General features: G+C 50.6%; 3 protein-coding genes across 3 annotated transcripts in view; 2 read left to right on the top strand and 1 right to left on the bottom strand.

Annotated features, from left to right (window-relative positions):
• LOC135826320 (uncharacterized) overlaps positions 1-5,379 on the bottom strand; it is a 12,064-nt gene extending 6,685 nt beyond the window's left edge. Inside the window, exons 1-2 of the mRNA XM_065338938.1 lie at positions 4,974-5,379; positions 1,935-2,272 (exon numbers count right to left, since the gene is read on the bottom strand). Coding sequence (XP_065195010.1) covers positions 1,935-2,256 — 322 coding nt within the window. The 5' untranslated portion in view covers positions 2,257-2,272; positions 4,974-5,379. The remainder of the gene's footprint in view (positions 1-1,934; positions 2,273-4,973) is intronic.
• Positions 5,380-5,459: 80 nt separating this feature from the next.
• LOC135826318 (sodium-dependent glucose transporter 1-like) lies at positions 5,460-11,907 on the top strand. Its single transcript, XM_065338937.1, has 4 exons — positions 5,460-6,094; positions 7,494-7,689; positions 8,061-8,150; positions 9,645-11,907. The coding sequence occupies exons 1-4, from the start codon at positions 5,867-5,869 to the stop codon at positions 11,096-11,098; spliced, it is 1,968 nt and encodes a 655-aa protein (XP_065195009.1). The 5' UTR covers positions 5,460-5,866; the 3' UTR covers positions 11,099-11,907.
• Positions 11,908-14,499: 2,592 nt separating this feature from the next.
• LOC135826580 (LIM domain kinase 1-like) overlaps positions 14,500-15,000 on the top strand; it is a 7,425-nt gene continuing 6,924 nt past the window's right edge. Inside the window, exon 1 of the mRNA XM_065339185.1 lies at positions 14,500-15,000. This exon is cut by the window's right edge and continues 6 nt beyond it. Coding sequence (XP_065195257.1) covers positions 14,844-15,000 — 157 coding nt within the window. The 5' untranslated portion in view covers positions 14,500-14,843.

The raw sequence follows: 15,000 nt of genomic DNA, 5'->3' as shown, positions 1-15,000 counted from the left end.
CTGGATCATTCAACACTGCTCCATCGGCTCAAATGGCCGACAATGTTCTCTCGCCGCAAAGTGAAGCTCACCCTTCTTGCTCACTCCATAAAATACCAATATGCCCCACAACACATACGCTTGCTCAACACCCCCGCTCAAGTTACGGCCCAGTACAGCCTTCGACACGCACGCACTTGGCACCTCCCACCCTCCAGAACCGATCGCTGTAAAGACTCCCCACTGTACAAGTCCCTAGAATACTACAATGCCCTCCCTGCTAGCATTCGTGATGTCTCCTCCCGACCTGCTTTCAAACAAGAAATCTGCTCACTGCTGATTAACTCAATCTGCTCCTGCAGCGCTCACCCTCTCCCATACTTGTAAAGTTCAAAGTGATGTAAATCACTTTCCAACTGTTTAACCCACAATTTCACCTCATAAATTTATCTCTTATTGGCGATGGTGCCATCGTGAGAATAAAGAATTCAAAAAAACAACAACAACTGCAGCAGCAGCAGCGGGCAGCAGTAGCAGCAACAGCAGCAGCAGCAGCAGCAGCAACAGTAGCAGCAGCAGCAGCAACAGCAGCAGCAACAACAGCAGCAGCAGCAGCAGTAGCAGCATCAGCAGCAGCGGGCAGCAGCGGGCAGCAGTAGCAGCAACAACAACAACCCCCCTAATAAAACTCGGGCAAACTCTACTAGAAACAGTAACACAGCACCGTCACCCTGGAATAATATTCCAATATGATCTGAGCTGGACAAAACACTTCAATAGTATTATAGTGAAATCACTCAAGTCATTCAATTTGCTATTCCGCATAAAATCAACCCTTACCACTTCTGCTCTTGCAGCCATCTATACTTGACGCATCCTATCCCTGTACTCTTTTGCAAGCATCGCTGTAACCGTCATATCCCACACTAGCTTACTTAGACAAGCTAGAGAGAATCCAGCGGAAAGCCGCAGGATTATGCCTCCGCCTCCCTCTCTACACCCATATTAACCACTATGACCTTCTACACCGCATCAAGTGGCCCACTCTCTTCTCCAACTTTAATGTTAAACACATAGCGTTTGCTCACTCCATCCACCACAATTACGCCCCGCCTCATATTCTAATGCTCGCAGCCCCAAATCGTGTCAATACAGGCCAAAGCTTTCCGCACACTCGCACGTAGCATTTGCCAACTGCAATAACCGAGTGTGTGAGGGTTCCCCTCAACGTTACGCGATATTCAATCACCAGCTTTGTTTAAGCAAAATAATTATATCAACCCTGCTGCTCAATTCAATCTGCTCATGCACGAGCCACGCTCACCCGTACATCTAGTCTGATCACTGCTAGCAAGAGTACATGAAAACCAGAGTGTGCAGCTCGGATGGGTTGCTGTCACGGCAGAATTCCGTGATTACCGTATTTCCCCGTTTGTAAGTCGCACTCAATTGTAAGTCGCACCCCCATTTCCGGATCCATGTCACATCGTTTCAATATATTCACTTCAGTAGTAAATCATCATGCTCAGATCATGCTCAGATCATGCTCGATTGTAAGTCGCACCCACCCCCTTTGTTGGCCCTGAAGTTAGGTGTAAAAGGTGCGACTTATATTTGGAGAAATACCGTACATCATTTTAGTGATGCAGTGCGTACAAGCAGGTTTCAAGCATGCAGGTCTCTTTCTGCACAACTGCAGCTCAGTTGTACGCACTGCGCCATTTCCCATCTCAGATCTGTGCCGAATATGATGTAATCACGGAATTCTGCCGTGGCAGACACTCACAGTAGAAAGGGCCCCAAGCTGCACACTCTGGGTTTTATGCACTCCTGCAGCTAGCCGTGAAATTTCCTCACCATACTAACCTATACTAACCTCAATATAATAATAATAATATTGGCCACAGGCCATCATGAGAATAGAGATTCGAAACAACAACAACAAAAGTAACTACCTCCTAATTGCGGTTTCCGCCGTCGTCCCATTGGCCTCTCGAACAGCTGCAGCTGACGTGCCTGTGGAAAGGCCACCTCCATGATGCTGATCAGGGTGCTTCGCCACGGGTCTAAAATGGTAGTGGGGTCTCTGAGCGGCCTCTGAGCCGCCCAAACGGGCTGATTGGCGGCAGGCGACTGGCGGTGTCCGTGACGATACCCGGCGGTGTCTGGGTCGTCCACGCTGACGGCATTGGCGGAGGTCGACGCGCCCGCGGTCGTCACGGCAAACAGGGCGCGTGACGGCAGGCGGTTAGTGCTGGTGAACGATCGCATCTCCATGCTCCCGGATTGCGTGCTATTGAAAATGCAAAACAACGCATTGATAATACAGTGGAACCTCATTAGGAAGAACGCTGACAAGACAAACTTTCGCTTTAGACAAACTATTGCGCATACAGCGAAACCTGTCTAAGGCGACCGCTCTTTAATTTAACATGTGGTCCCGAGTGTACAGTTGGTCTTCTTATCCAGGGTCGTTTGACTGAATAAGCATCCTTTGGTCCTGGTAGTACTGCCCCCGACTCCCCCCCCCCCCCCTCCCCCCCCCCCCCCCCACTGATAGGCGGTATCCTTGGGGTAATCCTGAAATGAAGATGATTATTAGAAAAGAATAACGACCCTAAAGCCTGATTCATACTTCATTTTGCAAACACGGGAAACGCGTCGCATCGCCGAAAAGTTGACTTGAGCTCAACTATTTTGGTCCATCGCGTGACGATCGCGCGATGGCTTTCCCGTACACGAAATGAAGCATGAATTGCCCTTAGTCGTGCATGAGAAAACGTGAGGGTTTAAAGCACGGTAAACTCCCCTACTCTCCAGATCCTACTCCCGTCTACCGGGCACTGCCTTTCTGACCATTCTAGAGTCACCCAAACGTACCGTAGTGGCTTTTCAACCAAAACAAGGCACCAAAAAACAGCGGCTGATCCAGCGATCTCTACAGGGGGGGGGGGGAGGGGGGGGGGCTCCAGTATAGTCAAAACTGAATACTGTAAAACGGGTAACGTTTACGACAATAAATGTTTGCGTTTTACAAATTGAGACTGGTTTGCGCTGTTTTTATGTTTGCGATTGAATGCATATTGAATGTCATACATATTGAATACATACTTCTTTGAACTTTACATGGCGCGAGTTTGCGTTGTTCAAAGTTTGCGATTCGGGGCCTCTCGCAAAATTCGCAAACATGTTTACGTCGCAATAGTTACCCGTTTTACAGTAGCTGACATATGTACATGTACACACATATGCACGGGTGTTTCGCAGTGGCCACTCGTCAAGATGGCGGCAAATCCGAGAGTACAAAAATTTCGACTCTGCCTATGTGCGTGGCGGATGCGAATCTCGCACGTGCATGCAAAATCTTGCCTTCTGCAGAGCTGGGTAGAGCAAGTGTGTAGCCAGTGTAGGAACGAACGACGACCTTTTCCGAGAGAGAATGTGGCTCTTTTCATCCCAACATTTTACTCGCCACGCTCTCCCTCCCAGCTTATTGATACGAGTATGTGCTACCGAGTAGAAGTCTCCATCTTCAGAGTAGGCCAGGCAGAATCGCAAGGTTGAAATACTTGCTCACTTGGTTTTTTTGGTCCTTTGAGGTGTTGATGTGATCGTTGTGTACAACTCGAAGTGACAAACTTGAGACCCCCGCGCCACAAAAAACTGAGGCGCGCCACAAAGTTTCGTTTGGCTGTTCAATGAAAGGACGTATGGAAGCAGGGATAAAAACTATCGTGGCTGCCGGCAAAACTCCTAGTAATGTAATAAACGGGGGTGTGACTTTGGTAATTCCAAGGAGAATGTACGCACGGCCATTCCACAACGAAGACGAACTACGAGCTCAAAAACACTCCGATTTTCAAACAAACGACGCAGGAACGAAGACATGGCCACAGTGTTCCCGTGTGGCCTTCAAAACACCTAATTTTACTTCGATAGCGGCTGGTTCAGGGCAAATTCAGGCCCAATTCGACAGCGTCGTACCGCTGAGATTCGCCCAAAACACGAGGAAATGTACGGTAGATCCAAATGCGTACGCATTTTGCGTACGGGGACGACTGGCCAGAGTTCATGCACTGCAAACACCCGTGTATGGTTGCCAGTATTCAATGCCAGTACTAGTACATTTACTTCGAGGTACGACATTTAGGGGGTTCCGCGGAACCCCTCCTGGATCCGCCCCTGAAAAAGCCACTGATTATCATTTCGTTGAAAGTGCTTGTTTGCATACAACCAGTATGAGCGTATTGTACACGCATGCTCTGTGATTACAGGAAATTCCTTGTTATGGACCAGGAACCGGGTCCCAACCTGCCCGGTTCCCAACCTGCCCGGGTAAGGGGAGTTCTACTATGACACGGTCAAGTGGTTACTGGATCTGACAATTGTGTCGTTATTCGCGAGTTTTTATTTATTTATTTATTTATTTCTGCCCCTCGTAGCATGTCAAGGCAGCCAATTAAATTGAGAAGAGGGTTCTTATACCCAAGGTCATTATTCACGAGGTGACTACGGTATTGACCGTACCACTCTTTGACCAAGGTATCCCCCCCCCCCCCCCCCCCCCGCCGTGAATCGATAAAACGCACTGACTCTGGGTTCCAAATTTTTCACCCACCTCTCCCGAGGAGTAAATCGTACGCCAGGTGGCTGACCCTACCACCAGCCCTACATTACCTGCGGACGCCCTAGATTAATAAAATTATAAATTAATACGCATGGGCCCAGGGACTCCAGTCCAGGCGCAGTTGGGTCAGTGTTCTGCTATTGCCACTGAACGTGCCAGGAAAGTTGGAAACCCTCCGAATCCGAGGAAACACCTAGCAGCTGCTGCTGAATGAACTGACCAGTCGACCCAACGCGTGTGCTCGCTATGTGCACGCATGCTCGAGCGCTCCACAGTGCGAACCGATAATTACTCGGTGTCCGCACAATACATTAATTTAATTGTGCCCACTTTGAAAATGAGTAATAGTTATAGAGACGGGACTCACTTGTACCCACTTGACCTTTGAATGAAAGTCGAAAGCGATGAGCGAAGAGGGAAAACAACCAGGCCAGCTGCTAGCGACCGTGGCCTGATGTATCGAAGTCCACTATTCAGTGCTTGACCACCGCTGATGAACTGCTACTGCACTGTGCTAGCAGCTAGGTGCAGTTACGGCATAATTATGAATGGAAGATCTAGCCAGCGCCAGTGCAGTGGTGCTACCAAGCTAAAATGTTTCCTTTCCATAGAAATAAAACTATGCTGAGATTTTGTTTCTGGCTCGGGATGTGCACCTTGCACGACTCCACGGACCAAGACTTGATTTCTTTGTTCGATTCCCATTCGCCACAAACAAACATCTTGTTGTGTGGTGTGGTGTGTAGCTCGTGAGTTGTAGGCTTTTTGAATGTTTGTTTGGCTATCGACTATCGTGCTCGACGAAGCGACAGGGGATCTACCTTAACTTGCTCAAGTCCATTTCAAAAAATAGACGCCGCTCGGCTCAGTACGGTAGCGTAGCGACCACACTCCAATATCTGGTTGCTATGGAAAACATGGAGTTGGATGCGAGTTGGATCCTGAGGCCTGACATCATACGATGAGCTCATTTGAAATGCAAGTGCAAGTGCAAGAGTTGTCAAAATCGCGGGATTCGTCATTACATCTTTCACACGTGAAACCAACGAAGCAGTGCATGCAGATCTTGCAGTGGAGTCACTTCTCAAGGAAACATTAATTTTTTTCTTCCATAGCAAGGAGGTTCTTTCACCAGTTTCGAAGAACATCATTGCACGATCCAGGCCCCCAGGAGCGTTCTGTTCCCTATAAGCTGTTGTGTAACTGCTGTTTGTGTTAGGATTTTCTGAGACCGATCCCGTGCGTCGTGTATTTCCAAAGATGGATTTAGTTTACGAGGCAACGCCTCGGCGTATGGAGATCTCCGACGACGACGACGATGATGACGAGCATGTTCTGTATTCGGCCAAGGGCCTGCAGGAGATGGACAAGCAGGCGCTGATACAGGGAGATAGTAATTCAGGGAGCAGGACCCAAGCTGTGTCCAAGCTCCGAGCGCCCAGCAAGCTGGACGTGACGCTGAATTTGTTTTTGTCGTTCTTCGGACTGGTGAGTTTGAGAGCAATTGAAATGCATGTCGTGTTTGAGAACACTAATCGAGGCGAATGTCAAACAGATTGATGCCCGTTGGCGCAGAATGAAGCGCTTTGCAATCTGTAAATTATTGATACTCGCACATTTCCTAATGATCATTCTGTGCCATCCGCCACTCGACTCCTTTCCTTTTTGTGGCAGTTCAGAATCTAACATTTGGGATCTTGTCGAGGGCTGGGTGGCTGGACAATTTGTGTTTGTTGACCCCCGGGATCTACTCGAGCTTGTCGTAGGGAGGTTTAGGCTTGTAAAGACTTGAATTGCGATCACACAGCGCACAAGCGTGTGGATGCTGTGTTGTTCACGTTCAGGAACGTGGCAATGCTCTACCCGTCTGTGATTGTCGGAAAATTTCCCAGTCTTCTTCAATACGTGTGTGTGTGCTCAGCGATCAAGGTTCTTGTATGAGGCATGATTGATTTGGTCATACATCCGGAACGTTATTCTGCGTATACAGTCAACTTCGCTTATACGTGTGTAACGACACTCGGCGGGGCATCAGAAAAGTGTCGTTATTCACAAAGTGTCGTTATACCCGAAGTCTCATTATAATATTATGTATTACAGTTGGATGGGACTTTGCTCTGGGCATGGAAATTATGTCGTTATTCGCGAATTGTCGTTATATCCGCAGTCGTTATTAGCGAAGTTGACTGTACCGTAAAGTACCGTTGATCCGCCCCCTCTCTAATTCCCGCCCCCTGTTGATTTTCTCCCTGTGAAGCGATTTCGGCGTATACAACGAAATACGATGTTGAACCGACGCTTGCACTGCTGTACACAATACATGCCAATCCAGGATGAAAATGTGCACAATCCAGCACATCGAGTCTGATCGTCCACGTTGTTGTACATCGTACTGCACTTAACAGCCTTGATCTAATTCCCGCCCCCTGCCGAAAAACCAGCTGGGAAGCGACATCGCGTGGGGGGGGGGGGGGGGGGATCAACGGTGTTTTACGGTACTGTTGCTATTGAGCGTTGAGAATGAGTGAGAATCGTCACCTTTGTTACATGTAAACCAGTCAATTTTAGGAAATCGTTAGAATAATGGCTTTTACAGTAAGACATTGCTTGTAGTGCAGTCCACATTGTGGGCGACATTGTGGATGCACAAACCTTGGATAGAACGACAACTGGCGAATAACTGACGAATAACAACACTATATTCAGACTATTGTTATGTTCAGACCGAGTAACCGCTTGACCGCATACGTTAACCTCGCGGAAAACGACAACTTGCGAATAGCAACACGTTATCGCATGGCCGACGGAGGGTCGCTGTTCGCACCGTCGACTGGAGTACTTTATGTACTGTTGTTGTGGTGTGTTCCTCTGTCTCCGTGTTGCACAGGGCGTTATTCTTAGCATGCTGGGCCCCACGCTGTTGGACTTGTCGCACAGCACTGGCGAGCCACTGGATGTCGTATCCTATGTCTTCACCACGCGCAGTATTGGCTATCTGATTGGCAGCATCGTGGCGGGGCTGCTGTTTGACCGGTTCGATGCAAATTTCCTGCTTGCCGTGTCTCTGTGCCTGAGCGCAGTAGGTGAGATGTTTTTGCTGTGTGCTGTTCCGGATGCGTTGTCGGTGCTTTTTTTTTTAGTAGCTGTGCTGGTGCTGTTAGTGCTCTGTGGGGGGGGGGGGGGGGGGGGGCGTATGTGTATGTATATGTGTGTGTGTGTTTGGTGTGCGTGTGTGTGTTGGTGTGCGTGTGTGTTGATTATAGTGCAGCTGCGGTTCTTTTCTTTTCTTTTTCCCCCCTGCTGGTAATGTGGTATTCCCGCCTCTCCATGGCACAGCATTGCCAACCAGCTGTCTATCGTACACCCACATTGTTATGCTCCCGTGTCAAGTGCCTCCCGAGTCCCGATGTCAGCTTGACCCTCTGTGCTGTGCTGTTCTGTATTTCCCTCGTAGGCACGTTAATAGCACCCATGTGGAAGAAGGTCGTACTACTGGCGATGAGCACTTTCGTCCAAGGAATCTCAATGGGGTTTCTCGACACAGGTGAGCAGGTGTTTGAAATCGTTTTCGTGTTTGATATTATAGAGACTTAGTCGGAGGGAAATATAATTAGCACACGAAGGGACGAAGCCAGTTGTAAATCTGATTAGGTCTTTCGTACCATTACCGTAAAATCCCGCCAGAGCGCCCCTACCTCCTCAACGCTTCGAGTAGGTTCAGGTGGGGAGGGGCGGGTGGGCGAGTCCTATTTACCGCATTCAGTACTACATGAAAAAGGACTCACCCTAAGAAAACTGTTAGTGCATCTCGTACACCGACCAAAGGTCAAGAGCCAGAAGTCGTACAGACCCGTCAAAACTCAGGGTTTGTGCGATCCCTGGTCAAGAGGGTGGGCACTGTTGCGTACATTTCCAACGGGGTCGAGCACCCGTCTGCAGTACAGTACGGCATCACAGAGTCATACGAGGACACAATCAATCACTTCCCTAACAAGAAGTCAGGGAGGGGCGATGGGAGAGACGGGGCGCTCTGGTGAGATTTTACGGTATTTCTCAAATCACTACATGGTGATAATGTGACGAAGCACAACGAAGCGCGACGATGTCAATTTAGTATAAATTGACATCGTTTAATTCTCACAATGTGTATTTGTACTCTTGCCTTTAATACCCCCGAAAATATTTCCTCTGAGAGAAGAGTAGTCGCCAGGGAGGCTTATTTGAAACGTTAACGTGGAATTTCTCAGTTTCTGCAGTCCTGCTCAATGAAATCCGATGGTGTTGGTCAAGTACGTGCTGGCCACTGTGCAGCCCTAGACCTGGGAATGCTGGGATGTGAACCCGTGCAGGGCTCATAAGATCGGATTTTTGTTGTGCAGCGCTGTAGTTTTGTTTTCGTGAGGTTGAGCACGATGCGGTGACTTCTGTGTGTGTGTGTGTGTGTGTGTGTGTCCCATATGGTGCAGTGGTATGTGCAGCGATTTCCAATCGATAGGTTTGCTGGTTCGATTCCCGACGATTATGGTCACACGCGTCTTTCTTCTCTTTCTCAGACTCTTCCTGACTTTTCTTTCATTCTCCTGGGTGGTTACCAACAGCCAGTACATGCCGGAGTATGTGGTGTGATGTGTGCGGGGGAAAAAAAATGAAAAGACCAAAAATGGGGATTCACTGGCCAGAAAAAGTCACTTCAAAATAGCTGGATGGTGTAGACCAGGCTGAATAGTGACGGTCAATTCTTCAGCCTTGCAAGCTGTTGAATGGTGCAATCCCAGCACAAGTTGCTATGGCTTCTGCCGTAGCATTGCTAGCATCGCCTCCGGCGATGGGCGTCAAAGGTTTGTGTGTGTGTGTGTGTGTTCTGTGCATGGCTGTGGCCGTACATGTTGATCAGTCATGTTACAGTCCTGTTACTTACATGTTTGTGTACCTGTGTGTGTGTGCGTACACGTATGTGTGTTTGTGTACGTGCGTACGCGTATGTGTGTTTGTGTGTGTGTGTGCGTACGCGTGTGTGTGTTTATGCGTGTTTGTGCAGGCGGCAATGTGCTACTGCTGCAGATCTGGGGCAAGGACAACGGGCCGTATATGCAGGCTCTGCACTTCTGCTTTGGCCTGGGCGCCATGGTCTCACCACTGATTGCCAAGCCGTTCATATCGCCTGCACGGACGCACAACTGCAGCTTGATCACCGCATCACCAGCGGTGTCCTCCGTTAGCACAGTGCCCATCAGCAATGCTCTATTGACGACGGTCCTCGGCGGCTCCTCGCCCTCCACGGCTGGTCTTCCAGCGGCAGCGCTACCGTCACTCTCAACATCAGCTGCGCACGTTTCGTCAACTGCCTCTACGGTCGTAACGCCTACGAACGCCAGTGATGGACTCACGCCGTTGGTGATTGCGCGTGCCCGACGCAGCGTTGTCGCCAACCTTGGTGCCGCTGCCGGGCCGACCGACTGTCCGCTGAACCCACTGCAGTTCACCGGCCGCTTCAAGTACGCCTTCTTCATCTCCGCTGTGCCGCTGTTAATCGCCGGCTTGCTGTTTGCCTTCTTTGCCTGTAGAAAGCGTGGCATTCATCACGCGAACGGCAGCAGCAAGTCAAGTCCAGGAGGCGACGACGCCAAAGGAAACACAACGAGCGGCAAAGACGACGAGGAGACCGGAACTGGTGGTCGGCAGGCGTCGGTAGCGGCCCGGCTCGTCGGCTGCGTGCGCTGGCGTTTCCTGCTGGTCTTGGCGCTCTTCTTCATGCTGTACGTCGGCGAGGAGGTGGCGTTTGGCTCGTACGTGTTCACGTACGGCGTGCGCAGCCCGTACCTGAAGCTGTCCTCGGCCGACGCCGCACTGTTGACGTCCACGTTCTGGGGCCTGTTTGCCGTGGGCCGTTTCCTGGCCATTCCGTTAGCGTACTGCAAGGTCCCCGCCGGCGCCATGGTCGGTGCCGATTTGACTATCAGCTTTGTGGCCGCCGTAATCCTGCTGGCATTCGAACAGTCTCGTCACGCCATCTTCTTCGGCTCTGCAATGCTAGGTCTCGGTATGTCGTCCGTCTTTCCGGCCGCCATCTCCTGGGCAGAGCAGTACACGGAGATCAACAGCAAGGCGGCAATCTCGTTCGTCGTCGGCGCCGCGCTGGGCGAGATGATCGGCCCCATCGTGCTCGGCCATCTGTTCGAGTCGGAGTACGTCGGCCCGCGCTCGTTTCTCGTGTTCACCATCTCCGCCGTCTGCGCGTCCATCGGCGTCTTCCTTGTCCTGTTCGCGATGGCCCGACGTCGCTCTCTCTGCTCTCCCTGCGGCGCTGCTGGTAGAGCAGCGGCCATCGACGGGTCGAGTAAGCGCCGGCACCTGAAGACGCGGCGCGAGCGCAACGCCGGCATCGAGATGTCCAAGCAAGCACGCGCCAATGGCGGCGGTGTAGGCGTTGGCGTGACGGCAGCCGCTCGCAGCGCTTGGCACTCGTCCGATTCCTCCTCCGACGTACTGTGAACAGTTGATGTGTCCGTCGCATAGTCATAATATTACTACTCGTCCGATTCCTCCGACATACTATGAGTATGAACAGTTGATGTCTCCGGTGCGTTGTCATAATATTACTACTCGTCCGATTCCTTCTCCGACAGTTGATGTCTCCGGCAAGCAGTCATAATATCACTACTCCAAGCCATCGCTTTCGCCACCAACACTGCGCGTGGGACGGCCGGTTGTTATAATAGTAGTACTGTTCGGCGTTGACGTGACATTCCCAAACAAGCAGCTGAGCGTGTTTTCGTGTCACTATTCAGCTCTCTGGTTCAATGTCATGGGATCAACCAGGAGCAACCTGTTGTTGTGTACTTGTACTGCTTACCGTGGCAATGCATCGTGTCTTTGGAACAGCCCGTCGCAATGCCCATACTTGCCAGCCCAGCGCAGTGCTGCACCGGAGCAGTCTGTGTTCCCTGCCAGAAGCTAGCCAGGTGCGGCTCAGATCTCTGGTGTGTGTGTGTGTATTGTGTTTGTGCACGTGCACCAAACACCAGCCGTCGTTTGTTACTGGGGCGCGCTGTGCATTCCCGTCGAGTCCGTACGGGTCACGACTTGTCTTTGCAGGGGCCAAAGTCCTGTCTGCCTGTGGCTTCGGTGGGGGCTTAGTGTCCACACGCCACGCCGGTTTGCATCAGCGATCAGAGACTGTGTCGGGTACACCAGCGCACACAGCTGCCTCCTTGTGAGACGACGTTGTGCATTTTTCATGTTTCTTTGCTCGTTGCCGAGCCATATAAAATGCTTCCCGGATATCGTTGCACATCTCTCTCTCTATCTATTCTAGGGCGTGTCGAACTTTTGATGTTCTCTTTTTCTTATTGGCTATTACCACCTGGTGTGTGTTTGTGCGGGCGTGTGTTTGTGTGTGTGTTTGTGCGTGTCCTCTAAGATCTACTCTATTGTCTGCGCCTGTCTGGACTTTGTCGCTGCCCCGTATTGGAATTGTGGAAGCTGGTCTCTCACGTTCCGCCTGCTCCCGTCATTATTTATACGAGTTTATTATCACCATCCCATTCTTTTTGTGATTTTTCTTCCTTTAATGCTTTAGTATATACGCCTGCTGCACTTTCTATAATGTGTATGCTGCTGTTTTCATTTCACGTTAGAGTGCAATTCCGCTGAACCCTCTTGAGTCTCTGTACCCGTTGCTGCTGCTGCTGGGACATTTAAAGGGGAAGTATACCCTAAAATCAAATTTTCACCAGTTGTAGTCTTCTGGGTGCTGAGTCGAATTGTCGTGGTCCGAGGAAGCTGCGACGCTCCCTTCCTACTTGAATCCCAATCGAACTCGCGCACTTCCACCGAAACTGGGTGACTGCGCCCTACTAGATGGGGATTTGTATGCAAAATGTCACTAAAAGCGCCATTTCGTTCTTATAAAAGCACGGATGACCGCGATTGGCCCATATGTTGTAGTCTTTTGGACGCTGAGTCGACTGGTTTTGGTCCGAAAAGGCTGCGATGCAGCGTTCCTCCTTTATTCCCAATCGAACATGGTTGAAGAAGCGGTCACGTGCTCCTGCGTACACCAGTCACCTGGTCACCGTGCCTGCAGGGTACAACTTACTAAACTGTTTGACCTTTTTTGGGTGCAGTCCTAGATCCTGTCACTCGAGTTGAACTCGAGTTGAACCTTGGTGTGAAAGTTGTCGCCTGCTGGCGCGGTGACCAGGTGATTTGGGCACCCAGGAGCACGTGACCGCTTGTTCAACCATGTTCGATTGGGAATAAAGGAGGAACGCTGCATCGCAGCCTTTTCGGACCAAAACCAGTCGACTCAGCGTCCAAAAGACTACAACATATGGGCCAATCGCGGTCATCCGTGCTTTTATAAGAACGAAATGGCGCTTTTAGTGACATTTTGCATACAAATCCCCATCTAGTAGGGCGCAGTCACCCAGTTTCGGTGGAAGTGCGCGAGTTCGATTGGGATTCAAGTAGGAAGGGAGCGTCGCAGCTTCCTCGGACCAAGACCATTCGACTCAGCACCCAGAAGACTACAACTGGTGAAAATTTGATTTTAGGGTATACTTCCCCTTTAATGCCTTCTTGCCGGCAATGCTGCTTTTCTTTTCTTTTCTCCTTTTGATTTTGTATTGTTAGATCAGTGCGTTGTCAATGCTGGACGCGACTTGAGACTTCAACATCATCGTGTTGGCAACTCGTTGACAAATTCTCGAAACTTTGACATATTTTACAACACGTCGTTTCCACCTGATATGTTTGTTGTCTCGATCAGATTCCCTGCTCTGTTGATGTTATTGTCTTGGAATTTATTTCCCAAACACTGTACTAAGGATGAGGTGCTGTGTGTGCGTGGTGTGCGTGGTTGTCCGTATGTTTGTGCTGGTGTGCATGTATGTGCCGTCTGAAAGCGTGCGTCTCGCGGGTGTACCCGCTGGCATGCTGCGTGTCCACACTTGCCCTGTTCCGAACGCACTCGCTTGCTCGCTGATGTTGCAGCATTTGCGGCGGGCTCCCCCGGCTGTGGAGGCTGTTACGTCCCGGCCTGGTGCCACATATCATAACTTCAGGCGCATGTGGCACCAGGCCTTGTGTATGTTGGTTTCGTATCAGTGTTGGGCGCGGCGCGCGGTCCTCTGTAGCGCAGTATCGCAACTGACCTATGAAGAGCTAGAGAGTCGTCAAGATCTGGTCTGAACTCAACGAGTTGACCTACTACGTAACATTGTGCAGCATGTCCCAGGGCTGAGGACACTCTGGGACTCGGTCACTGTATGGAAAGCAGCGTTCCTGACTACTTACTGGACTGGTAACATCATTAGAGCCTCAGTTTTGCGACCACCCATGGGGCAATGGTGATTCCTCCCCCCCCCCTTGGATGTGGGGGGGGGGGGGGCAAGCAGTGGCTTGTTGGAGACCTAAAAAAGGCTAAAGGTAAAGCCAAGGCAAAGAAGTGAGAGCAGAGGGGGTTGATCAGCTAGCAGGGCCTACAAAATGTAGCCTACAAATTAGTACAATAGCACCTCCTACAAGGCTACATGAAAAAAATACGACTCCCTGCACTCTCTACTCCCAGCCACGTCGGCACAGACTGTCAGTGACCCCCAACTAACTTACTTGCCCAATTAACACATCAGGGGGTCGTATTTTCCCTTCACACATGTCAGAGCAGAGGCACTGGCAAGTGGCATCACTCCACGATCGAGAAACCGAGAGTCTCCAGCTCACGCGATCACAAGATTCATATGCACAAGCTAGGCTACCGAAAGTGACGTGTGAGTTCACTGAGTTCCACATCGGAACATGATGAACGTTACGTGAAGACAAGCACGCTGCGCTGCGTAGCTGTGTACGTGTGTAGATGTACACAGCTAGCCCTGCTGCCGAGTGCTGGGCCTGCTGGCCCGATTGCCTGAATCAGTGAATGTGTTTCATGAATGATTATGTGCGAGCGACTGAGCAGAGTGTGTCACTGACAAGGCAGGCTTGACAAATGACAGAGCACTTCGTTCTTGTCGCCCAACTCCAATCTGAGTGCAGTTGTCTGGCCTTCTCCCATGACGGCACGAAGCCACAGAGAGAGAGAAGGATGTGTGTGTGTGTCAAGACGCTGCTGCCTGGCCGGAAAGACATTATGCTGAAATAATCAGGGGACGATTTTTTGGAGTACAGTATTCCGATTTCAATTTTTTGGATATACCGTAGCTCTCTGGAGGTACTTTTCACTTGAAGTAGCCGAGAGATGAGTGATTCCAAGAAGCCGATGGCGCTGGTGACTCCGGCTGGGAGCTCCAGGGCCCCGATACGCAAGAGCCAGAGTGCGGCCTGTAATCGGACAGTGGCAGAACCGTCCAGCCAAAGCCATCATGCGTCGAGCAAGCCGAGCCCTTCGCCAGGCG

Source organism: Sycon ciliatum, chromosome 10 (assembly GCF_964019385.1).
Source record: "Sycon ciliatum chromosome 10, ocSycCili1.1, whole genome shotgun sequence".
NCBI lineage: Eukaryota > Metazoa > Porifera > Calcarea > Leucosolenida > Sycettidae > Sycon > Sycon ciliatum.
This window is presented reverse-complemented; position numbering and strand designations above follow the sequence as displayed.

What these genes read in the sequence shown, in the direction of transcription:
- LOC135826318 (XM_065338937.1), top strand. Translation starts at nt 5,867, where the DNA reads ATGGATTTAGTTTACGAGGCAACGCCTCGGCGTATGGAGATCTCCGAC. An exon ending in TTTTGTCGTTCTTCGGACTG is followed by an intron (nt 6,095 to 7,493) that starts GTGAGTTTGAGA and finishes CGTGTTGCACAG; the next exon opens with GGCGTTATTCTTAGCATGCT. An exon ending in TCTGTGCCTGAGCGCAGTAG is followed by an intron (nt 7,690 to 8,060) that starts GTGAGATGTTTT and finishes TTTCCCTCGTAG; the next exon opens with GCACGTTAATAGCACCCATG.